This window comes from Phalacrocorax aristotelis, chromosome 9, assembly GCF_949628215.1.
Source record: "Phalacrocorax aristotelis chromosome 9, bGulAri2.1, whole genome shotgun sequence".
In the NCBI taxonomy this organism is placed as follows: domain Eukaryota; kingdom Metazoa; phylum Chordata; class Aves; order Suliformes; family Phalacrocoracidae; genus Phalacrocorax; species Phalacrocorax aristotelis.
The window spans coordinates 32,877,843-32,904,665 of NC_134284.1; the positions used below are offsets into that span (position 1 = coordinate 32,877,843).

Here is a 26,823-nt window from a genome sequence, read left to right on the forward strand (position 1 = left end):
AAACTGCACTTGCGTTTCTTCCTATAGAAAGGAAGGCATATTTCCAAGCGTATTGTGAAAACCAGGCGACGAGGAAAAAAAAAAAAAAAAGAAAAAAACCCCCAAACAAATCCCACAACCAACCAACCAACACCACCCCCCACCCCCACCCCCACACAACATCCAGGTTAACAACAGGTAGCCAAAATAAAAGGAAAGTCTCTAAATACGGTTTTGATGACAGGAAGAAACTAGCTACATTTGTGGAAAAGAGCCACTCAAAGTATTCCAAGGCAGAAGAGCATTTTACTGTAAATACCAAACAGAAAGTCCACCCACATTGTAGCATGAGCCTATGATGCCTGACCAGTAACACCGGTGTTAAGAAAAACCTAAAGCTTCCAAAGGTAAGTCCTGTACTGCTCTTAAATAGGGTCTTAGCCACTGAATAGCTTTAACAAACACTATTAGTATAGTGTATATAAGTATACACATATTATATATGAGTATGCGTCAGCTCTTACTTTTGGACAGCCTACTGCTTTTGCTTTAATAGTCTGTCTTTCCATTTTAATCAAACTACTGTTTTCAGAAACAAGTTACTCTTTATCTAAGCTACATATAAAGTACAAAAGAAAAATACAAAGACACTTTTATTTAAGGTTGGATTACTACTCTTAGGCTCAGCATATTTTTTTTTGTTACGTTTCTCCTTCTGACCCAGATTCTGTCACTCTTCTCTGCCTTGAATTCTTCATTTCTGACATTTGGCTCCAACATCTGCACTGGATAATAGGAGGCAATCTGCCCCTGCTCACAAACCCTGACAAAGGTGGCTGTAGCAAAGGGAAGATCTTGAACAGGTCTGAAAAGACCTTGAGAAGTGAGTACTGTATATCTGCACGTAAACTGTTGGAAAGTGCAGGATCTTCAGGCACACAAGTTACTCACTTATCTTTGGAGAATAACTGAAAGTGCCCAGACTTACCACTACTTCTTCAGTTTTCTCTTCCCTTTTTTCTTCCTCTTCATCAGTTTCTGCAGCAGCTCCATCTTCCTCATCGCTGCTAGAAGACTCCAGAATTTCACTTATGTCCATTTTCCAGTTCCGAGGAACACCTTTTGTGTTGAGAAACGTGCTTGCCTCCTGTAACCCTACAGAAGAAAGGGCCCTGGTTTCACCTCAACTGCAGTATCCACAATCACAAAGCATTTTTAATTTCCTTTTCACCTTCTTGTAAATCAAAATGCACACTTAAACCAAAAATTAAGTAATAAAATAGATACTTCAGCGTCAAACACTCCGTTTACACACTTTACATTTAGACATTGTCGAACTTTAAAAATTGAGTGTCGGCAGCTTACGGAGTTTAGAGTTGAGAATATCCATCCCACACACCACATCCAGTTGTTTTCTAGGCATAGGTCCCCATGAACATGACTAAGATTTACACCTATGTACATGAACAGTGCCAAAGATAAGCAGCTATACTTATCCATATATATTCTATGCAGCTGTGAACTGTTTCTGTATGGAAGAGACAAATGCTGTAATAAAGGTATTTTAAAAAAGCAAACACATCAGTAAGATCAAGTACCGTATTCAAAATATCTTCATGTCTTAAAGATTAGATTGCAAAAAAAAAAGCAAATGCTTTGTTTAAGAGCACTGCCTAAAGAGATGTTACACATGTTTGGAACAGAGGGAGAAATACACTAATGAAAAAGGGAGTGATGGAACAGGGAGAAGTCACACTGGTACAATGGGAATACCTCAAATTCTTTTCCTTGAAGAGGTGCTCCAAGGGGGAAAACAAAGCAAAACAAACCCAGATAACACCAAAACATGTCCCCCAGACACAATAAAAAACTTTAATAAAGAGGAATCAGAAGAATACCCAAAAGAGGGACATATTGCAATGAACCATTCACAGTGCTCCTGGAGAAGAAAAGGTACCAGTTTTTAATAGCTGCTGATAGAGTAACCTCCAGCAAGTTGTCTGAAGTTTTTGAAACCATTACTACCTTTGGTTCCACAATATTCCCTCATGGCATTGCATGTCACAACCCAATTACATTCTGCACAAAAATAACCCCAAAACCCTTTATTCATTTTGTCTTAAACCTAGCATTTGATATTTTTTTTTGGCTGTTCTAAAGTTCTTGTACTGTGAAACAGGTATTAAGAAGAAAGTATATGTGAAATCATTAAGAATTACACAAAGCAATCAAAACCACCTCAAACTCTCATTTGTGAGTATCATGTTAAATCTTTACTTGTTAAAGAGCTGTTCCACAACTCAAACAGAAAGAACTGTTGTTGTTGAGTGGGTTTTTTTTGTTGCTGTTTTGTTTTTTGGTTTGTTTTTTTTTTAAGTTAATTTTAATAAATACCTTTCAAATATTTCTCCTGAACAAATTTTGTGTTTTGAGGTCTGAATGGGACAAACAACACTAAAAGTTTAAGGATTAGTTAAAGTGAAAATCTCGCCTTTTACAAGCTCACTAAAAAGATGGATTATTGCAGTCACATCATCCATCCATCCCAAAATCACGTTAATCATATCAATCGCAGGCGGGCTGTTGTAGTGAAGTTACACCTTGCTGTCTGGGTATTTTTAATGTAGAATTTTGAGCAATAGCACAAAACTTTGGTTGTAGGAAAGGTAACTATATATTCCATTGTTCAAGGACATTTCAGATACTCTGCCTTGAAAATATTCTATTCACTTTCGGTGCATTTGGAGTGGATCAAAAGAAGGAAATAAAAATCAAATAAAAACCACTTCTACTAGGTGCTAATTTAATAATATTGGCAGCTATATCAAAAGTTTCTCAAAGTTATCACATTTAAAATTGTTTGCAAAATATCCAAGAGCAATTAGCAGAAATCAACAGACCATCATTTATCTGCAAGTTAAAAGTACTATGGCACAAGATTACCTTTTTTAAACACCTAGAATTTATTCTAATTTACCTTTTTTAGGAGAGGACTCAGATTTTGGTACGTTTTGAACATCTAGTTCTTTAATGTCTTTTCTTGCTACTGAGTAACTGAAAAAGAATAAGGTTTTTTTATTATTTTAAAATCACAGTAAAGCAAGCATTTCACTTAGAAAAACAGCAATTTCTACAGTTTTCAGGATTTATCATTCAATTTCAAGGTTCTTTCTAACAACTAAATGCATAAGGCATTTGTTATTCTAGTTCCTAATACAAGACTCAAAACCAGAGTAAGCTTCCAATCTTTCTTTGAGATTCAGACACTGAAAGAACCCTTGTAATTAAATAATTAAGAAAAGTTCACAAATATTCTTTACTTTAAATGTTAAACCTGTACAAATGTGCAAAGGTAACATACTGTACGTCAGCAAAAACATTTTCTAAATTGAAAATATTCACACCAATCAACAGTTGCTACCTAAACCAGCAATCTAGCTAAGAAAGAAACAAGCCCTCTATTTTCAAAATGCATTTCTACTAGCACAGAACAGTGAAGCCAAATTCACATAGTGGTTTTTATTTTTAAATTACCAAAGTGTTCTCACAACAAAATATATGGAAGTTGCTCTGTTCTAAAGTCACACTGACTATTCAGTTACTGAATTACTACAATAGAAATGCTAACCAACCTGCAAGGAAAGCCTTACAAGTGAGTTATTATAATAAGATTTTTTTTCTTCTTTCATTATTTCAGAAAAACTGGAGTAAAACCTCAGGAATTGGAGGCCGCCATTTTCTGAAGTTAAAGCCATAATACTATGGGGAAAAAAAAAGTAAAACAGAGCAAGTCTGCATGCTTTTCCAATAACATTCTACCTTCAGTACATAAAGAACCAGACTTATCTAAGAAGGCTGATCATACATGTCTACATTAAGAGGCCAAAATGATTTAAGTCTTCAGTTACTTGAAAGTACTCGCATCCTACTCATAATCCTGGCTATTAAAAAAAATCACAAATTTTTCACTTTGAAAGAAAGAGGGATCACAGCCGGCCTTTGGCAAGGAAGTTCTTAGTTACAATATGTTGAGACAGATGCATTACAAGTAAGGATCAAGAGAAATACAGGGAAACAGCTTTAAGAAACAGTCGTTGTATTCTTTTGAATATATTATTCCTTAAGTAAGACACACATCTCTCTCTCTTCCCCTCTTCCCTACCCCCTTAGGGGCGGGGGGGGGGCGGGCAGGGAAGAATGGACTAAGAGGACCTTTTCTTTATTTTCGCAGGAATCTTCGTTCAGATTCTGTAAAGATTTTAATTAAACAGTTACTTTACAATCACTTTTTTACTAAAAAAGTAGATTAAACACCTTTAAACTTTGCCATTTAAACTACCATGGACATCTGGGCACTGGAGGTAATAAGTCAATCAGATATCCAAACTTCTACAACAGACACCCATAAAGACGTAATAATTAAGAGATTAAGGGAAATAATTAGAACCAAAACTCACACTTCAAAGAGCAGGAATCATCGAAAGTGTTAACGCCTGTTTTTTTCCAAAGTTCTTCATTTTTTTAAAATGAAGAAACACCAGGAACTTTACTAATCCAATGAACTCTGCCTGTACACACAGTGTAAAGGTGGGTGAGTAACCACAGGAGAAGTTGGCTGGAAATGGACTATGAATGACAAACGTGGACAACCAACAATACACAAAATTGTACCCTTTCCTTTTGGAGGAAACAACTTCTTCAGAAGCAATGTGTAATTAGTTTCGCATTTTTCTCCCATATACATCTAATGAAAGTAAGCTTTTACTTACAATTTGGAATCTGCAAATGATCGAACTAAACACTGGTCCTTTTTCACTGTGACGTCATCATTACAGCTGGGAGACACAACCTGAAGTTTCAAATAAAACACTTTTTTTAAGGGGAAAAGAAAAAAAAGCCGATCTTGAAAGGAAAGAAAGATGGACAGCAGGAAAACAGCAGTTTTCCTGTTTCTTCTATTATAATTTCCAGTTCTGAGAAAAGAAACCTACTCCCGTTTATATTACCAAGGCCAACAATGACAAATTTCAAAAAGCAGTTTATCTCAAACTTTTAACTCTATATGCTATGTACAAGCCAGAAAAGTTTGTAATTTCATTTGTAAACTCAAAAACTACTCTACTGGGGTGACTTCATGAGATTCTGTTTATTCACTCTGCTTTTTTATCCTTGTTCATACAAAACTTGTTTAAAGCCTCTATTTAAAAAATCACAGGTCCACTTATTTTATACCAGCTTCTGATCTTTGGCATTCAAAAGAGGTAAGTAGTTTCTGGTTTGGGGTTTTTTTTTATTTTTGAGGTGCGGATAGTGTGGAATCCAGCACATCCATCCACGGCAGTATCCTCTCTAAAAGTCTAAAAAGGTGATAAAAATGCATCTTCAGTATTTGTATTGTCACAAACAGGATAAGTTTATGCTTTGCTCTAGACCATATACAGACAGCAAATGTCAAATGCAGATGAACTTGTGGATCTACCAGGACTCAGTGGAAGCTGTGTCACCCCGTTCAGATGAATCAGAATTTTTCCCCGAAAAATCAAGATAAGGCATTCCTGTTTCTCAGGTAGCAGAGAACAGAACAGGCACATAGATGGCCTCCAGTAACTTAATTCCCTAGTTAGAACCATGTTAAGTTAAAACCTGCTGTTAGTAAAGGGATATACAACAGTCTGAACATGCACAGCAATACCACAGGTCGCATTTTAAAGTAAGATACATCCAGCTGGATAAGTCAGTATCAGCTATTCACCCTACATTACAGCATAACACTCTTTCAAGGAAGGGAAGACAACTGGCCTGTGTAGTTAGTTACCTTTTGATCCTGGATTCATGCAGGGGAATAAAATAGTAAACTAAGTTAGAAGATTGAAACAGCCGATCTCATCCCAGCTAACCATGAAAACTCAAAATAAAGGACTAGAGAATATACAGTTAACTAAATAAAATATGCAAAACTTAGTGAACCAAACCTGCATGTTTAATGCTCCAAATAATTTGTTTTTAAACAAACACGTCTCTGATGATTGACAGAAGTGCATATGCAGCTTGTCTGACAAAAAGTTTACTAGAGAAAGCAACTTTTAATATGCATCTGTAAGCTTTTCTGTGTGTATGAAGAATCTGTAAAGTGTCTACCTTTACAGTACAAGTCTGCTTGTACTTCAATTTATTTAATGTATATTTTATTACCAGCAATGGCAATGAACAGCTACATCCTACACTGACAGCCAAATAAAAGTAACAACCAACCTCTACTGTTAGAGTAGCCAGTCCTTTATATAAATGCAAGCATGAAAGAAACTAGTATTTCACAAAATTGAAAGTTGAAGGAAAAAGGCGATCATTAAGTACAAAAAGATAAACACTCCACTGCAATTAAAATTCATAAATCTAGTTGCTCTTAAAACACCTGGGAGCGCAAGTCCTAATGTATCTTATTTTTAGAAGATAAATATTATGTGCTAATCATTTCATGTGCAGTTTTCAAAGACCTAAGAGCCATAAAACTGTAACTTACACAGAAACGTTACTCTTTGCTCTCCTACTCTTCAGAGATACTGCATAATATTTTTATTTTTAGCTAATATGGGCAGCAGAGCTTAGCCTGACTACACTCGCAACTTTGCCGTAAAACCATCTCATCCAGGAAAACCCCAACATGAAGAGTACAACAAGTCAGATGACACTCTTGTCTAAAAAGATATTAGAGAATGACACTAGAGGTGTCAACGTCTTAAGCAACTTACCAAAGCTGGATACCAGTCTGCCTTCTCAGAATTACAAGTCACACTCACAACTTTGCCAAGCAATTCATCGTTGAGACGCCTTTTATCTTCATCCTCCTCTTCACTACTTTCTTCTTCCTTTTCATCTTCAGTACTAAATTATCAAAACATAAAGTTTTTGTCTGAAGTTAATATCTGAAAGCAAATACAGCTCACAACCAGATCTTGCTTCCTGTTCTGCAAAGCTTCAAAAACAAAAATAGAATTTTAAGAGCTGAAATTGCTTGAAACACACTTAAATATTAAGTGCACTTACTTAGTAAACGGAATTTTGTAGAAATTCTGTCCAAGTAGTACTATTTTACAAGTGTCATGTTGAAATTGGAGACATAAATCAGGATCTGATTGTGCACACACATGAAACAAAGAAATGGCCTCTCCCCCAGAAATTTAACAGCACCTTTTTTTCCTACTTTGTGCAGTATAAAGAATCCTACACTTCCTGACACGAGTTCCTATTATATGAAAGAAGCATAAACATTCTTAAGGCTACTACAAGCAAAAAACCCCATCAATTTCATAACACTGCTAACATATGAACGCATCTGCGTGAACTGAATTACTTAAGTCCATAAGCTGTGTACACAGCTCCCATGAGAGGATTCAATGAGCTTCAATGGTACCTCTTCAGTTTTAGCAAAGGATACTAAAGGAAAGGAAAGCAACAGAGCATTATCAAAACTCACACAGGAAGAGATGATCTTCTTCCTCTGTTAGATTTCTTCCCAATAACTGGAGTTCCAAAGTGCTCTGGATTAGTTAGTGGCAGTTGATCAAGCGTCTACATGGAACAATAGGAAGCAAAATTAGTTTGCAATTTCTTCTTATTATAAAAAAACCCATAAATTAATTACCTGGTTTTCATTGCATGTCCATCATTGTCTTACCTCACTCTCTGCAAAGTGCCTTTCTCCCTTCAAGCATAACGAAGTTCGTCTCAAGGTCCTTTCATCACCATCATCAAAAACTAATATGAAACCAGGAAAACACATTGGCACAAGATGATCAGATCTCCTTCCCAAGCTGACAAAACAAGTCTACCATTTATCTCACAATTTTAGAATGTTCTCTAAAACATGATTTCCAAGACCTCCATTTAAACGTTACATTCATTCAGAAGCAAAATGGGAGGGTGGTATTCAAGATCCAGTCTAACAGGTAACATTTTCACACAGAGATTCAAGCTAGTATAAAGTAAGTCTTACTGATGCAATAGTCTTAGTCTAATTCAGACATCCTTCTTATCAATACACTACAGATTTCAAACCACAGGTACTGGCTGCATACCTGTTATTACTACCTAACAATCTTAGGGTTTTGTTTGGTTTTGGGGGGGTTTTGTGGCTTTTTTCCCTTTGAGCTATCCATTTATTCCCTACTTACGCTACCTTTTAATCCTCTCTCTTGCTACAGACAACCCCACAAAAAGACAAATGAATGCAAAGAAAAACAAGTGTGTGATAGTTTTTGCTACATTATCAATACTGTGCTACCAACAGACTGGGAGTACTGGAAACTTGCAACTGTCAGTCTGACCAATTTATAAAAAATACTTAGTAGCCATCCTGTTCTCTTAAAACTCATGTATAAGTGACAGCGAAGTTCCATCAGTTTCCATCAATAGGCAGCTGAAAATGACTAGAATGCTATAAGGCTATTGCAAGCTTTGCCTGAGAAAGATCTGCTCATTAGTCAGTTTAAATAAAACCTTTCCACAAAAAATTCCTTGAAGAGAAGGAAAGAAAAGTTACTAGTTGCACCCCCCACAACTGGTTCAGATCCCACGGTCTGAGCCATGCGAACAGGCCCTTCTCAAAGAGCAGAGACCAGGTGGCTGCAGTCTGGCATTCCAGTAAGGTAAAAGTTTATTTGTATGGGTCAAAGTGCAGAATACTACTCTATAATTACACTACTTGAAACATACTTTGTCCAGTAGTGAACTCAAAAAAAAAAAAAAAGTTTCAAGAGTGTTGTGCATATCAGTATAATTTTGGCATATTTGAACTAAAAAAAAAAAAAAAACCAAAAAACTCTTCAGCTAGCATGGTTATCTAACATATGTGACTTTTAGCAAAAACACAAGTTGGTTGCACCAAGAAAAGCACTTATCTTTCAAATAACCAAATAGAAGTGTCACATTCTCATAATCTTACATTAAAACCACAGACTGCAATAATACTGCAAAATAACTATATAAAAAGGTATTAATACAAATTTAATTAAGCTTGCTAAGATAAGCTTTAAGGTTCCTCCATCTTCAAAGTAGAGATACTGCTGTGGTACGCTCCACTACTGAATTACCTGAATAGCTTAATACTTGTATGCACACAGCAACTAACTTTTCCCCTTCCAAAAACCTAATATTTTAAAAACAGCAGGTACATATATGCCTAATGAGCGATACTACTTAATAATACTTTCAAAGCTTTAAAAAATACAAATACCAGTAAGACCCATCAACCCCAACATCAGCATCTTTCTCAAAATCCTCTGGTTTAGCTTACTGCTCAAGGAAGCCACCACGTGACACTGCACATGAACTGGGAAAACACAGCGTGAGCTCTTCCCCCTGCGTCACTAAGTCAGCATCGGCACGCTCTGACCAGCAAAGTGCAAAGACCAAAGCACTCAAAATAATTCTGAAGTTCAGCGTTGTCACAGGTTTACATAAATAAAAAAAACCCATCCGTGCCATCCCTCTGAAGTTTAAGTTTCATTACCCACCCAAATGTGTCACTCACCAGCTCTCTGTACGCTCTGACAGCAGTATTTCATTGCCATATTTTAAGTTTTAGGGTGGTTTGGCTGGCTGAGTTTTTTTTTTTTTGTTTCCTAAATGTTCTGTGCATCCTACAGTGTGTGCCATTTCTCAACACTCCGGAGAGATTTAAAAGCAGATTATCATCACTACCCTCTGCCAAACACATTCAGAACTAAAGTCAAAGTACTGATTCTTTACAAATAATCATTTTAAGGGATAAATGGCTTTACCAAACAGGTAACTTTATGAGTTACAAGCAAACAGAACCTGGTACTTGACAGTAAAGAAAAAAAAAAAAAAATCACTCTAATTTATCCCCAATTCCTGGAAGCTCTACCTATTTAATTAAAACTAGTATAGTAGAGGAAGAAATCAAGCAAACCAATCATAAACCAGATGACATATACCATTTTTTCATCCCTAAAAGATAAAATCTTATTAACACTGTTAACTAAAATACATTGGTAAAACATACTAAACTGTACTTAAATTAGGACACATAAGGAAATGATGGCAATTAAGAATTGTGTGAGGTATTCTGCTTTCCTCAATTACAATGAACACGGAAGTTAACTTAAAAGTTTGAAAGTCACATAATTAGATATTCTCAACCAATATGAGGCAATTATAGATTGCAAAATGTAATTTTAACTGCAGAAGCGTCAGTTTCATAAATGTATATTTCACTTCCATGGACAATACCACATGGAAGAAAAAACAATTAATGCTGAATAATTAAGTTTTCCTAATCACCCCTCAGACCCAGACAATGAAAGCATAAGTATGCTTTCAGAGCTTGGCAGTCATGATTTCAGTCCTATTCCCCATCTCATACCTGAATGAAGGCAAGTCTACCTCTTCCTACAAGCCTTTTTCTGCCATGTCTCTGTTCTCTCTAGTTTAAGGTACAGAAGTGGCCTGTTCTACAGAAACTGCTTGTCCCTTGCCATACAGGGGAAGAAGCGATAGGCCACTGTACATTTTCCAGAACCAAAACAGGTGAACTACAAAAAAGAAAACAAAAAAACCCTTCAAAGCCCCTTTTGAAACCCCATCCCAAAAAGGAAAGCCATCTTTCCAAAAGGATGGGGTATGTACTTTCATACGAGAGGCAGTTATCACACAGCTTCAGGAAAGCACGGCAGAGAAGCACAAATTCTCAGACCTCCTTCCTGAACTGCAGCAGGTGAAGGAATTGGCATAACTGTTAAACGACAATGTAGAAAAGCGTCTCTGTTCAGCAGCCATGTGAGAGTGACTTGCCCAGGGTAAAGGAAATGCACGGCAGAGTGTGAAAGTATGTGATTCCTTCAAAGTAATTGAGCCCAATATGCTCCATTTTGCCTTGGTCATTTTCTTCCAGGACTGAAATTTCTCTCCCCCTCGCCCCTCACATTCAGGTTAAAAGAATGGATAAAGTCAACATATCCAATGCCTGAAAGACTCATATAAATATGTGTAAATATATACATACACACACAAATGACAAAACTAGAGAATTTTTATCAAGTCTGTGTGTGGCTATCCCTACAGACATCACCAGCTCAGTACAGAAAATGCCTTTAGTCAATTAGAATAGAATTCCCAATAACAAAAACTAGGCAGTGTTATATAGAAGGGAATACCATAGCACTATCATTACTTAAAAAGACTTTGCCTTTTTGAAATTATTACTAGGAAAGTAACGGTTACATTTAATTTTCTGTCTTGATGGGGACCAGTAGGGGCAGAGGTAGAAGGACCATGAGGGGCAGAAACAGAAGTCACTAATATTTTTAGTCTTTCAAAGTCATTTATCTGCTTCAAGCATAAACTGAAACTTTCTTTGACCACGTAAGAGTTTTTAGATATGTTAAGAAATTGTCTGCTCATTCTACAATACTTTATGTTCTGGGCACGTGCGACAGCACCCACAGCTGACAGCCTAGCTGCACAACTCAGAGCAGAACAACTTTGCAGAACAACGAAGTACATAACAGAACAGCATAAGAAGAAAGATTTCCGTAGCTAAATTAGTGATCACTTTATAAAGTGTCAATAGAGAAAGAACAACACCACTTTTCATACAAAAATATAAAATATTTGAATTACTGAAGTGGGACCAAGTAAGCAGTCTCTCAAAGCAATTACAATGCATGAAATATTTTCTAATTGTGACTACTTTAAACTTGCTTCTCCTCTAGGGAAAATACTTGTTTGTACCTTATTAAAAAGGTAATCAGCAACACACATTGATAGTCTCAGCACCTTTAGAAATATGTACCTTTCCTAAACTAAGTAGGCCTTGTGGTTTCCATCTCACTCTTAGGAAAAATCTACTTCAGCAAAAGTACCGCTCATATTACTGCCACCCTATGCATGACTGTTAAAGCCTAGATGCTTTAACAGAATGTCTTTTCAATGTACAGTATCATATATTAAGGGTTGCGTAACTATAAGCAGCAGGGCAGATGGCACGCTTTTTGGCTATGCGATACTTAAATAGAATGACAGAAGTCCCGTTAGAAGAACTTAATACACTCTTAGAATATGCTCTAAGCTGCAAATTCATTCTTCTTTTTAACCTCACCCAAAAGTAAGACTGTTTAACTCTAGGTAAAATGCCTAGTACTAACAAAGAGACAAATGAAAAACTGTTAAATTAGTGTCAAATAGCTTATATTAATTTATCATTCCTTAAATAGGTTATTGTTACAACTGCAAATTCTCCAACAGCAGAAATTCTAGAGGTTATATTCCATAAGAAAGAATTTACTGAACAGCATCAGTTGTGTTAAGGAGGAAAGGGAACAGAACAGAACAGAGGGAAGTATCTCCCCATACGCATGTAATGTGGTCATTAAAAGATGTGTTTACAGTGCCACGGTATTTATCTTAGAAGAGGAACTTAAAACCCTGTCCTTCCAAAGAAGCAAGTATGAAAAAGCAGAAGCCCTTTAAGTACGACCATTACCTAATCTTGTAGTGAGCATGTACTTGTGGGGGAAACAGGGTGTACCAGCTGACTACTTCAGTAAATACATCTGGAAAAAGAATGATACATGCTAGCCAGGAACCTTTATCTACGATTTAGGAGTCAATATAAGAATGTAGGAATGACAGAAAGAAAAGCTACATTTCTGCTGGCCAGAGGCCTTTCTTGCAAATGTGTTGCTTTATGACGAACACTGACAGAATGGGAAAAAAAAGATGACTAAGCAGCAGAACCTGGAGGAACAGCGTCTGTTATAATGCTTGTTTCTAGTCCCACGGATGGAGTTCAATATACTCCATATAGAGCATATTTAATCAGTGGAAATAAAATGGAAATTTTCAGAATTTTGCTGCACCCCCCCTTGTTGATAATAACAGGAAAGAAACAGAATTGATTTTTTTCTTCTGTTTCTGGAAGCCTAGGCAAACCAAAGCTACGACAGAAAAAGAAAAACAAAGCTTCCCAGTGGGAATCAACATGATACATCCCAAAAATTAGAAAAAAAATCTCTTTATTAAAAGTTGGGTAGCTCACGAATTCATTAAACAGCGCAACTTTCAACTCACAGCTGATGAGCAGGTATCTTCCATTCCCTGTCTGTAGCAGGCCAATATGTGCCGTTAACAAAAATAATACTAACCCTGTCCTCACAAAAACACTGCCTCAACATCGGTTCTCATTTACTTATAGAAGAAATACTAGCAGGTCGACTAATCAAAATAATTTTTAGGAACTGTGAAGAAACTTGCCACAAAATATTGCAGATCAGTTTAACTACATCTTGGTTATAAACATCCCTAATATTTCAAAAATAAAAAAAAGAAGAACATAGCAGGACAGTAGCAATAACATCCTCATAGTAGTTACCATATTACTTACACAGAACAATCAGTTTTACCAGAACAAGACAGTCCTGTAATAGACAAGCGAATAGGAAAAACAACCCTCAAGGCTGCATCTGCTTGCTAACTTCAAAAAATTATGTTACTGTTGCTGCCCAAAGGAGGAGATATTCTATACTGCACAGAATATGCACTGTATTTTCTCACTCTTCATCCCATTCAGAAACTTTTAAATCTACTAAGACAACGAAATTACGTACCAACAAGTAAAAACTGATCCAGTCTCATTATGCACACTTAATTCTTTCCACTAGCTGCCTGACAAAGTAGTAATTTGGGAACTATCAGAGATGCTACCTATGAATGTCTCGAGGAATGGAGGCAACTTTTGCAGACTTTTGTTTTTCAGCTGCAGCAACAATAGAGCAAGTACCAAGAGTCATGCAGTACTTGTTGAATGACCTCGTAGACATGGTCTGTACTAACTACCAATTCATCACTGTAAGAGAGATTAAGAGCATGATACTGCAGTGTATTGTGCTACTGGAGAGGCTACACAACTCAATTTAAAAAAACTTGAAAAAACAAGAAAAAAAAAAAGAAAAAAACCAGAATATTAAATGAGCTTCAGTTCCTCTACAGAAACGTATATGAAACATCATTGAAAACACAGACTTGCGACCTTTGAGTCTACTTACAGAAGACTATCACCTTACAAACAAAAACCTACTGAAACTGCTTCTTCTGAGATGTTACAGTAATCTTACTATTGTTATATATAAAGAGATGACAGAAATACTGCTTTCCCTACAGTATTATTGGTACACAACTTTTTATTTAACACTCAATCCACATTGTAACAAAGGCGGTTTTATAACCGAAGGCTCTATGCAGTTGATTTGTAACAAGGTTCAGTTAAAACACTTTTTCACCACCACGCCTGCTCCTCCACCTGCCCGTTGCCTACCCACACTTAAGTGCAAAATGCGGTGCTATTGCTTTTTTCTAGATTCTCCAGAAAGCAACCGACACAGGGATTGCACAGTTTCTATGTGCCACAGGCGCACTTATACAACAATAAGGAAGGACTCCAGGCAAATTCAGGGTTTCCTCAGAATCCACCCAAGCAACACTTTGAAAACGAAAAGAACAAATTTATGGTGGGTCAGGGTAGTACACAGCACCAGCAAAGTGGGGACAGCTGGACAGTTCCCCTGCCACCTTTGTGGTTTTGGATTCCTGGATGACAAATGCACAGCCAGAAGATGAAGTGATGCTTCTGGGATGTAGAACTCAACAGGATGCTGGGAAGAACTGGTCAAACCAGCCACAAACGTGACTAGTGCCTTGCACATACCACAAAATGTGTGCTGTTGAATTTATAAAGAGACAAACTGACAAGCCTTTGGCATGGATGAGATCAACTGACTGTGGTGGCACTGATAGCTTTTATCACCCTCCATGCAGGAACAGGACATGCTGGGAGCTTGAAGTTGTAGTGGAGCCAGGACCAAGACAATTTTTCCTGTTGGTACAGATATCTCCTCACAGCATCAGAAGAGGAAAAGCTTTTTTACAATAGGAAAAAGTGACTATAAATAGCTCCTGTTCGCAGCCCTCCTCCTGAAGGTCCTTGGACATCACTGCTGGTTCATTTTCTGATAAACATTCTAAGAATTATAAACTGGAATTTTCAAACCCCATGCAACAGGAAAGAGGACTAGAACCAAATACTTAATACCTTTCATTTCTGTCACCTGCCCTCCTAAATGCAGTACCCCAGAGTGAAGAAACCAGTGGCTGAGGTTATGCTTCATTTCTGGAACAACTCAAGCAGAGCACCCAAAACTTCACTTGCAGTCAGGTATCTCACTCCTCCCAGCGCATGCTCAGTCAGCGTTCCCTACAAACTGCCAGAGTGGAAGCTACCACCACATGAGGCCGTAGAGCAGCACAAGCAGAGGTATGGGGCTCACAGGTGTCTCAGAAGCCAGCCACAGGTGTCTGGCTTACAGCACAGCCAAAGTTGGGCCATGATGATGTACAACACCATACTAGAGCCAAAATGGAAAAACTCTGCTTTGTAGACTCACGCAGTATTGAAAAGAATGAGAAAAATAAATTATTTACTATTCACGTTAAAATATTCTGCCATTTCATTATAACTTTTAAAAGGAGAAAAGATGCATCTTCCCTTACATAAAAGCTCTGGATGAAGCTTGAAAGCCATAGTTCTCAAAAAACTAAAGATTCATGCTCCCTTTCACTCTAAACAGTACAAAGCCCTACTGTTGACAGCAAGGTCTGCAAGAAACTGCAAATGCCTCTCACTGTTTTGGGTTTTTTTTTCTCCCTATTTCCTACTCATTTCAGAGGAAAAATTAATACAGAGGAATTAATACAGAGGAAAGTTAATACGTTTTCTCTTTCTCTCCTAAAAAAACAACTTTTCCGCGATTTTATCTAGCAAAATACAAGGCTCAATGTGTTTGATCTGTTTTTTTCCTTTTGTTTGAAGTTGTAGATACAGTTAAACTACATACGCTTAAAGGAGACCTAAGCACATGCATATTATTGACCTGAGTTTTGTCAAGAGCGGGATGACACTTTCATTTTGATGGGGCAATAAAAGAGTAAATAAAAACAAAACATAAATAAAAACAGCAACTCTTCGGATGCTTGCTCAATTGAAATACTGTTTCTTGCTTTTATATAGACATTACATCGCTTCTAGTTATGCACAGGAGTGATGCAAAAGTGCCTCCCTAAAGAACATTTACATAAGGATTTCTGTTTTCTGAAATTCTGGTAATGCATCTAAGATTCCAGAGAAAATGTGAAAGAAGGAAAATACAATTATGTACTTTGTAAGGTGTGGTCTGGGTTGTGGTTTCTTTTTCTTTTTTTTTTTTTTTTTAATTATTTCAGATATTGTTTCAGTATTTACCTGAAGCATTTTACATGTTAACAGAGAGTCAGGTGGATGGTAGGCGAAGGAAGCCATAATTGAAACATGGCGCAGCTGAAAGCAGATCCGATAGACCATTCTAATGCTATGCAATTATCACCCAGCAATATATTCAGCACTTCAAAAGCATCAATGCAGCACTTTAGAATTTGTAAATTAAGTAAGTTAATTTTAAATAATTGCATTTAACATCCAACTGAGCCATTTGTTACCCGAAGAACTTAAAGCGCTCTTACTGTCACCCCACTCTAAATTCAGTTGAGCAGATGAGAGGGCTGACTTGTGCAATGGTACTTTCCAGACATTGTTAAACTTTTGCTTCTTCACCTACTTATACTGAAAGGCTGAATTTCAAAGGTAATTTCAAAAGTATTTCCAAATCACAGCTGAAAATTTCAATATGACTAAATGGCTATAGGTGTTATTAGGTAAAAATAGGTCAAAAAGTGATTCCATGGCAGCTACAAGAAAAATAATTCCTTGTTTATTTTGGGTACACAAGCATCACTAATAGACAGGAGATAGTGTTAAAATAGAATAACTGATCATCATCGTGGCTCTTCCATTATATTGGTGGCAAAGTAGCCCACTACACCAAATTCAACATAGCATTTCTGCTGGCTCACCCTATTTAACAGAGCAAAGTTGTTCCAAGTAACTTTTTTTTTCTTCTTTAGATCTAGAAGAGAGAACCTGATTTGCAAAAGTGAACATCATCACTTCTCGCTAGGCGTGCATGTGATTTGTTTTGGTGGATTTTTTAGATTTTTGTAGTTAACGCTTTGAAAATGTTTGTCTGTATATATTACTCGTTTCCCTAGCTGTATCAGTCTACTTTTAGATCACTGAGAAAGAGATGCTACATAAGACAGAAAATAAAAAGTACAGGAAAAGCGCGTACTACTGAAACACAAACTTTCCCTTTTGCTTTCCAACTCAAGCCTGACTGCATTCAGGAAGGCATTCTAGAAACCTGAAGGCTGTTTAATCCACTTCCCTCTCAACTCTCTACCTTTGACTGAATCGGTCAATAAGACTGCCAAGTAGCACGGCCCACTGCCTATTAAAAAGGAACCACGGCACCTCTGTTTGCTTCACAGCAACATAAACACACACCTGATCATCTATCCAAAACTTTCCACAGAGGTACAATGGAAGCAGCAGGCAAAAGGTAAGGCTTATTTTTCACACCTCAGTGTTCCTGTGCTCAACCTAGAACACTTCCCCAGTTTTAAAAGTAAAATAACCATTTTTTAGATGACACAAACTTCATGATACTTTGGTCAATGTTACCTGTGCTTTCAAAACCAATAAGCACACCACCACAGACAACTCACAAAAATGTTCCTAAGATCTAAATACAATTCCAATGGGTTACAATCGCATTTTCATAGTCATAGGTATATGTATTCTAAGATTACTTAAATCCTACACACTCCCAGCTCCAAATCTTTAAAAAATCCTAGAAGTCTTAATACACTTGCATATGGCAAACATATGAGTTTATTTTCCCAATTCCATCAAAGAAGTTTTTGGGGAAAGAAAATTACAATACATTAATTCATTGGTTTGAGTTTCTGAGGAACTGCACTTTAATTAATGTATAAAGTAAAAATCATGGCATGCATGATTTATCTCCTACGTTATTGGGGAGAATTCAACAACTTGTTAAAACTAGACAATAATCCGCTAATGCAGAGCACATATTCACTGTTTAAATTACCTGCTCATCAGAAATGACTTGGCAGAAGTGTACTGCTCAAAAGGGGGTGGGGGGGAATAAAAAAGAAAAAATACCACCCCAGACAAAGCTCACCCCCAAAACAGGGGACTTAAAGTTCACCTGACAAGTGCAAGAAGACAAATATATATGCTTTATCAATAATTTAAAGCCTTTTTTAATCACTGAAGCAGGAATATGTAGGGTTGGTTTACTGATGTAAATCTTTTGGTTCAAATTCAAACAGAATTGGCTAAAAATGCTACTTTAAAACTAAAACACGTAGTAGTTTTAAAATGGAAAGGCTAATTCATAAACAATGAAATTATTAGTGCAAGACTGTGTTTCTTATCTCTTCTGTATCAGAACGGTGAACCTCCAAGTCAATATAAAGCAAAGTTGAAGGTCCAGTGTTCTTCACTGAGTATGTCACATCATAGTACTACACCAAGTACATTTGAAATATCTTCTGCACTCCAAAATAATCCTGCCTTCCCTCCCTGACCTGACATACACTACGAATTTACAGCTAAATCTACAATTTTACAGCAATGTTATAATCTTGAAGAAGAATGCAAAGGGCAGTGAGCTTTCTCAACTGTTAAGTCAACTGGCTTATACTCAAAGCGGGCAATAACAATTGTAAAGTGATAAATCCTTCCAAATTATCTGCAGTGAGAGCCTTATCCTGATCCCACCAAAGACGACAAAACCTCACCTACTGCAATGGAAATGTTGGATTACTGAACATATCTTCTTTATATCTTAAAAAAAAGGATTAGTGAATCAAAATAATTGACACCTCATGTGACAGAGGACTCCTCAAGAGAGCACAGAAGAATATGAAGTAAAGCTGAATATGTTTGGTATACAAGGCAGCCGGTAAGAAACAAACAGTTTACATTTACAGGTACCAGTCTCAAAAGCAATGCTGAAGAGTAGAACGTACAGGATATTTAAGAGGAGCTTGGTCCCTCCATGCTGCTGTTAGCGAGTATAACACTCCACTGCTATAAGAAAGTTGTGTAAGAAAGGACAGGTGCTTGCAAAGCTCTTTGAAATACTGCGGGTTTTTATTTGCTTATCTAGTATTACTTGAATGTTACTGGGTTTTGCCATTCTACTGTTAAAGCTCTTTCAGAAACATCTACAGAGAACAGAATGAGCAATTCTAGTTATTCAAAATAAAGAAATTCATCTTGCAATGAATTTTTGTTCAACATTGAAATCTTGCTGCCACCACAAATTCTGAGGTTTCTATTTCAATAACTGAAAAGTAGATGAGCCTCCAACATGAGAAGCAAAGTAGTTTCCTCTTTCACTTTAGATATAATTATTATTCAGAAATTATTTTAAAGCAAATGGTTATTCAGGTTCTAAGTGAATGTCCCCTCTTTTCTCTTCAGGTGTGATGCGTCAATTCTTTCCTTAAAAAAAAGTAAATCCTTTCTCCTATTGTTTCATACCAAACATGACCCTCAACTCTACACAAAACAGAGGAATGACTTCAGAATGCACAGTGGTGCTACCAATGTTTTTCTTGTGTGCAAGATTGCGTATAGTGAAAGAAGCCTTGTGTTTCAGTCATTCATTACATGCCACAGGTTTTCAGCCAGAAGTGCAATTACTAGGTTTACGTCTTAAAATTTGCAAAAACCTATTCTGAATTCCAGTGAGTGACTGTAACATCAGTATATGTATGTTGTGCCAAATGACATTTGATTGTTCAGCCCTGAAATTACCTTTGCAACAGCCCCCCAAACATCAAATCATTATTATTGTATTTTAAATGGAAAAGGAAACAAGACCAGGAAGACTTTAAAAAGTCCCCTACAAAATCTATCTCTGATCTTACAGTACAAGATACAATTACTTACAGTATTACCTATAATTAGAAATATATTGTTCAAAGATTAGAGACCATAAATGAAAGCACGTGGCTACTCACCTACAGTATACCAACTAGCATCTGTCAACTTGCTGATAACAGCTTCTTGAAAGGATCCATCTGGCATTTTGGTTTCAACCATTGCACCAACCTGCAAAAGGAGTATCTCAAGATTACATGTAATCCCAAACTCCCATAATGGAGAGAAACACACGTACGCATTAACTCTGCCAGCAAGCCAGACTTTGTTTTTTGGTTTTTTTTTTTTAAGACTCATTTTAGCTAAATGTAACTCTGTAAAATTCAGCTACTTAGCTGGTAAGAACAAAGGTCCTTATGCACGAAGGCTAAACTGCAAGTAGACAGTAGAGCAGTAAGAAACTTGGAACATCTAATTTCAGCATGACTTACATCATCACAAGAGATAATAGAAGGCTAATTGGAAATAAATATTCAATCAAAGTAATTATTACTTTATTACTGACATGTATGCAATTACTACTATTTCTTATACTTTAAACATTGTTATACTGACAACTACATCAGAATTCCAGTAGCAGCCTACAACATGCACTGGTGTTCTTGCAGTAGCTGAAGAAAAGACAAAGACAAAAGAAGATGATCTCCTCTAAAGAGCTCTATTTGCAGTCAGCATTTTATAATGCAGCTATGTATTTTAGCAGACAACTGTTACATATAAAAATACAAACCAACACATAATTTTTATATAAAATACATCAACTATTTTAGAATGCTGTTAGAGAAGTCATTTATTATTGTTTAACAGGCTTGAACTTAGCTTCATAACCAAGTTCCCCATTACTTATAAAAAGCTTTGAGTCTTACAAGATACAAAAAAATCACTGCGCATGCAAAACTGTTTGCGTATGGAGTGTACTACATGGAGCAGCCTAAACAGCCTCTAAATGCTACAAGAGTTAAGACTAATTACTCAGAATCAACCTGATCCAAAGCAATGAGCCTCCTCCTGTTAATTTAAATTCTGTAGAACAGGTACCCACCTAAACAGCATCAAAATTTAGAATTTTACATATCAATTATGTGATTACAAAGAAAAAAAAAAAAAGGCACGCAGCATACATACTCTTAGAGGTCCTTTCACTTGGTCATCTTGCACTAACTGAGTTGAATTATCCCCCTTCAGGACCACCTGAAAGATATTAATAAAGTTTTTAACATTTATCTTATTTTTAATAGCATACAAAAAGCATATGGAACTGTAGTTATAATAATTTGGAAAACAAGATTTTTATCAATCAAACGGACTCAAACATTACTGAATGCAAAACACTGGGCAGGGACAGTTTTACTCACAGGAAGCCCCAAATATCACACTTAGTATTTATTGTGAAACATCACAGTTAAAGCATGGGGCAAATCAAACATCAGCCATTCCAAGGCAAAGAAAATATGTTTTGATATGAGTCTGGATATCAGTGCAATCCAGGGCATACCTGGAACTGGGCTTCCAGATCAGAAGATTAAGCAGTTTCTTTTCTCTCTATTTCAACTGTAGCACTTTATGAAGAACACACTGAGTACTAAACTACAATCAAAATAAAAAGCTCACTTTATTAAATACGTATTAAAAAAAAATCACCAAACTGACTACAATACAACCACTTCTGCTACCTTGAGCAAGAGAAAGTTTTTGTGGTAAAGATGTGAATCTCTACAAATGTAATGAGAATAAGGATCAGTTACAGTGTAAGTAAAATATGTTTCTCCCTTTAAAGTCTTATGTTTGAGAAGGTAGCACTGATGAGACAGAGTGAACGTAAGCCTTTGCAATCTGAATCCCTGAGTTTGCACAGACTCAATTTAGAAACATAAAAGATTAATATTCAGATGTCAACACTGTTAACTATTTCACCGGCGTTTGTTATAGCAAAAACACCTACCGTGCTTTAATAAGAAAATCCGTATTTCTTTTCAGGAATCAAAAGTTCCAAGAGCTTCCTTTCCACCTATAAAAATGTCCAGTTTTCTAGCTCCCCCAGTAATCCCCCAATCATATCTACACCGTAGCTGTGTTATTAATACAACACTAGCGGCATGCTAAAATAGCGTTGGTATTGACACACATTCAGGTTAATAATGCAGTTTATGCAACTTTTATTTAAATTTTTATATCAGCCTTGAGATGAATGCAGGTTGTCCTGCTACTCAGGAAAAGACTACTGGACTTTTTAGACTGCTTGCACTCTTGGCAAGCGTGCCGGGGTGCGCCTACATGCTCTTAATTACAATATCAGGCTTAGCTTGTTAAAACTTCAATTGTTATAATAGAATTGAGATAGAGCGACAGGAATTTCCACCAAGTCGCAACAGCCTCATATACTTCCAAATCTTACCATGGAGTAATAAAGCATAAGATTCTGAGAAAAAGAAACTCACACCTATTAACAGTCTAAATACTCTATCGGACCAAAGAAAGAGATACAAAATCTGTCAGACCAGGAAGGGCAGCATGCTGTTTCCTACAGAGCTTCTCATTAACACAGATTTCAAAGAACATCACAAATTTCTAAAAGCGCTCATTAAGAACAGGGGAAAAGACTCCAAGATCTGAATTGTAGTGTTTTTTTTCTTATCATGAAAAGCACTCTGATAAAGTGATATGATCTATATATGTAACTGAAGAGGCTGATAGCTTGTTCTGCTTGATCTAAGCATTAAAGCACAAGAAAACTTAGATGTCTAGTTACAAAAAGAAGCTTTCATCTCTATTTGTAGGGGGTTTTGGGTTACCAATGCTTTATTTACATATCCTGGACAGTAGACAAGAAAGTAGGAAGTGGCAAGATTTTGACAAAACAAAGCAGAAGAACAATATCTGTATTTACTTTGAATTCTTAACTTTTATTTAACTACATTTTATTCTTGTTTTCCCACCCTAGCATTAACAACAATACTGCGACATCAAAATTACTTTCTTTTTTGGTTGTTTTGGCATAAGACCTGTAAATGTGGATGAATATTATGTGCCAGTACTAGGCACGTGTAGAAACTCAGCTAAAGCCAAAGCATGCTGTTTTAGAAGCAGCAGCAGCCGCCAGATGCTCAAAACTTAACAAATGGTATCCTGGACACTTCTAAACCTGGTCTAAGAAACTAATTATTGCCAACTTTTTCACTCTTGCGTTGATTTATTTTGGCACTGCCTCTTAAGTTCCGAGCTATAAAACTGAGAACGTCATCTGGAATAAAATGGAACTTTTGCCTTTGAAGAGGTTGCTCTTATCCCTTATCAGTCATGTAGAGCCATAATCCTCTATTTTGACATCAAAACTGATTGCTGTGAAACTGATGCATTCACAAACAGAAGACAAGTGTGATTAGGAAAGAAGTAGCTAGAACAGGTATTTTGAATGCTCACTCCTGTTCCAGCATCCTCCTAAAAATTTTTTAAAAACCACCCCAAACCCAACATCAAAATATGAAAAACAACATTCAAGTGGGATTTTAAAATTCATAGTGAGGTGATGAACATTTCCTAATCATCAGGACTAGGACCTCCTTTGACCGCCCTTTCAAGAAAATGCTTTCATAAAATCAGCAACAACCATAGCATACTACCTTGACTTTCACAAGCCTTTTCACGGTCTTAATTTTTGCCTCACAGAAGGCACCACGGTACTTGGCACTGACATCAGTTCCCACTGTCAGGTAGGCAGGCTCATCTGCTGCCTATTAAGAAAGAAAAAGAAAGAAAAAATCAGTTCTTTGCATTTATTTTGTACAGCTACATCACTATATATTTAATTTTACATCTAAATTTTTAGAACTATTGACTTTTAAGTGATATACGATGTCTTTACTCATAATTCCAATCAGACCGTTCTTTAAAAGGAAAAAAAAGAAACCAACAAACAAGTTACAGGAAGTTTTGTTTTATCAGTGATGTTGGACACCTCCTCCCCCCAATTTTGTCAGCCTAATTACTCTCTAGAAAGAGTAATAACATATAGAAGCAACTATTAATTGATGTCTTTCCTATACAGCATACAAAGACAAATATTTCAACTGCAAAAAGGCAGCACAAAAAGACAGTTGTACTTTTTTCAGTTATAAGAAATCCAGTGACACAGATTATTTTAAACATTTGAGATCACTATCATCTCAATGCTTACAATTAAGTCAATAATATTCTACATATAAGATTTTTTTCTGCTGACTAAAAGGAGACCTCTAGAGAAATTTGTTGTAATCATTCAAACGGCTGTTAACTAGTATTTTTCTTTCCTGAAATGCCTTTATCAAAGCTTAATTGCTCATGCATTTTAAGAGCAAGAAATATTTCTCATCGTGTCTTCCTTCATCTGGAGTTTATTACTCAACATCTCACTTTATTGTGCTTGTAGCAACTGATAAACAAGGACACAATTATCACGTTGAAAATGTCTATCAAGACAGGAAATCAGCACAGAATATTAAATAACTTTTTCTGTTATGGTTTTTTTTAAAAAATTGTTATTATTTCTTCAACTCTGAAGGCAAAAAACCCCAAGTTTTTCTCTCTTTTGTGAATCATACTGCAATTGTTAAGCCTTTGTACTGAAAAAACCGGCAACAGCTAAGGCGGGACAAAAGCTGTGGTTTTGCAAACTTGCAATAGCAGCTGCTGATACAGGAAGCATTTAAAGACAGTAGCCCAAAGGACAACAACTCAAAAGACGTTGTGAATTTTCAGGCTACTACTGCAAGACGATAACAGCTTCGCTCACCCACACCTCCGCCGGAGAGAAGAAACAGGATTTGCAGCACGCACCGAAACCCCGGCCAGCGTTATCCTACTGTTGCTCAGTCGAGACGTGCGATTAAAAATGAAATCGCCAGAAAAGCTAGCGAGCTGGGGCGGGGAGCGGGGAAAGGGAGCCGTGCCCCGCTCCGCGGTAAGCCTACCTTCATCTTTAAGGGTTATTTGAGGGATTCCAGCTCAAAGACTTCTCCTCCCGCGAGCACAGGGGAAAAAGCTGCAAAACAAGAAGGGGATGGGGGTGAAGGTGGCCCCGCGGTCCCCCCGTGAGGGGGCGGCCGGGCTGCCCGGGCAGCTCAGGGCGGGCTGGCGGGAGCCTCCGCCCGCCCCAGCCCCGCCGAGGGAGCCGGGGCCGCCGCCCGCCGCCGCTTCCCGCCCCGGCGGCCCCTCTCGGTGTGTCACGTCGCCGCCGTTCCCGTTCCCCGCCTCAGAGCGGAGGAGCCGGGGGTGGTGGGGGGGACACCCACGGACCCGCCGCCCCAGCGCAGGGGCAGCTCCTCGCCGGGGGGCCGGTCGGGCCCGCCGCTGCCTTCCCCGCCCCTCCCCGGCCCTCGCAACTTTCTGCGGCCCGCGGAGGGACGCGCCGCCGGGCCCCTCCTCCCCGGCCCCCCTCACCCTCCGGCCGGGCGGACTTCTCCTTCCCTCCCGCCCCCCCCCCCGGACACCCCGCCGCGGGCAGCCCCCGGCCCCGGGGCAGGGGAGGCGGAGCGGGGGCGGGCCAGGGGCTGAGGATGGAGGACGGCGCGGGCGGTCGGTCGGTCCCCGCCGCCAAGCGTCGGGGCAGCCCCGGGCGGGGGGGTTGGGGGGGGAAGGCGGCCGGGGTGGAGTTCGGCGGGGAAGGGAGTCCCGCGTCCCCGCCGTGAGAGGAGCGGCGGGATCCCCGCTCCCTCACGGGGTAGTGAGGTGAGGGAAAGGGAAGGGGGGATGTCTCCCGCTCCGCGCCCCCTCCCCCGGGACGGCGGCGGAGTTGCGGTCACCGACCCGCCCTCCCGCTGCCTCCTACCTGCAAACTCGGAGCAGAAGCGGGGAAGCCGCCTCCCCCTCCGTGCCGCGCAGCCCGGCCCGGCCCCGCCGCCGCGCTCCCAGCGCCGCGGCCCCCTCCCAGACGACGACAGCCCCGCGATCGGCGGCGGCGGCGGCGGCTGAGCGCGGCCCCGCCCCGCCCCCTCCAGCCCGGACTCGCACCGAATCACCAGCGACGAACCCAATAACAAGCTGTTGAGCAGAATCTGTCCTCCTTGAACTCCCATTGGCCCCCTCCTGACGCCCCGGGGGCTCTGCCCCATTCGGATTGGGCCCCGCGGACAGCACCCCCATTGGTCACAGGGCGGTCGGCAGAGGGCATTGGCCAGCCGTCGAGGCAGGTAAACCCACGAAGACTTTTGATTGGCGTTCCTTCTTAGCATCGGCCGATTGGTGGAGGTTGAAGTGAAGTCAGCGTCCCCTCGCTGTTGATTGGTAAGAGGTGTATTCGGCTGCAGCTCTAGGCGTGGTGATTGGTCGCGACCCGGGGACGGGAAGAGGAACAGCGCGATGTGATTGGTGCGAGCCGTCTCTTGGAGACGCGGTGGGGCGGGGAAGGAAAAGAGGGAGGGAGGGGGGCGGCGGGGGTGGCGGCGGCCCGGGGCAGGCAGAGCGCATGCGCCGCGGTCGGCCTCCCGCCGCCATTTTGTGTGCGGCTCTTTCCCATTTTAGGCCGCGGGAGGGAAAGGAGCGGGGGTGGTCGGCGCTTCTTTCGCGGGGGAGGTGGGGAGCTGCAGAGCTGGCGGTCTGGAGAAAGGCTGCACTTCGTTTCTTCCCCGGTGGTTCCACCCCCGCCTAGGATGGCTTCACCCCTCTCCCGCTCGACGGCGATGGCGTAGGAACGGGCCCGGCCGGACCCGGAAGTGAAGCGGCGGCCATGATGGAACCGCCCGCCGGGAGGGCGCGGAGGAACCGGCTGAGCCGCCCGGGGAGGCGCGAACCCACCAGCGGCGCTGCCCCGCGGAGCCCGCCGGAGCCGAGCGGCAGTGCTGAGGCGGCCCTCCCGCCCAGCTGAGACAGCGCCGGGGCTGCAGGTAGGGGCCGCAGGCGCCGCCCGTGCCGGTCTCCCTTCGCGCCGGTCTTTCCGGCGGGGCGCGGGC

The 26,823-nt window shown here is 39.4% G+C and overlaps 1 protein-coding gene across 2 annotated transcripts in view; it reads right to left on the bottom strand.

Annotated features, from left to right (window-relative positions):
- ARID4A (AT-rich interaction domain 4A) overlaps positions 1-25,900 on the bottom strand; it is a 50,429-nt gene extending 24,529 nt beyond the window's left edge. For both annotated transcript variants that reach the window (XM_075104233.1, XM_075104232.1), the window contains exons 1-11: positions 25,704-25,900; positions 24,847-24,917; positions 23,521-23,631; positions 21,026-21,091; positions 19,981-20,071; positions 7,655-7,734; positions 7,454-7,548; positions 6,729-6,861; positions 4,749-4,828; positions 2,957-3,033; positions 968-1,134 (exon numbers count right to left, since the gene is read on the bottom strand). In XM_075104233.1, the coding sequence (XP_074960334.1) occupies positions 968-1,134; positions 2,957-3,033; positions 4,749-4,828; positions 6,729-6,861; positions 7,454-7,548; positions 7,655-7,734; positions 19,981-20,071; positions 21,026-21,091; positions 23,521-23,631; positions 24,847-24,852 (906 nt within the window). In that variant the 5' untranslated portion in view covers positions 24,853-24,917; positions 25,704-25,900. The remainder of the gene's footprint in view (positions 1-967; positions 1,135-2,956; positions 3,034-4,748; positions 4,829-6,728; positions 6,862-7,453; positions 7,549-7,654; positions 7,735-19,980; positions 20,072-21,025; positions 21,092-23,520; positions 23,632-24,846; positions 24,918-25,703) is intronic.
- Positions 25,901-26,823: the final 923 nt, after the last annotated feature.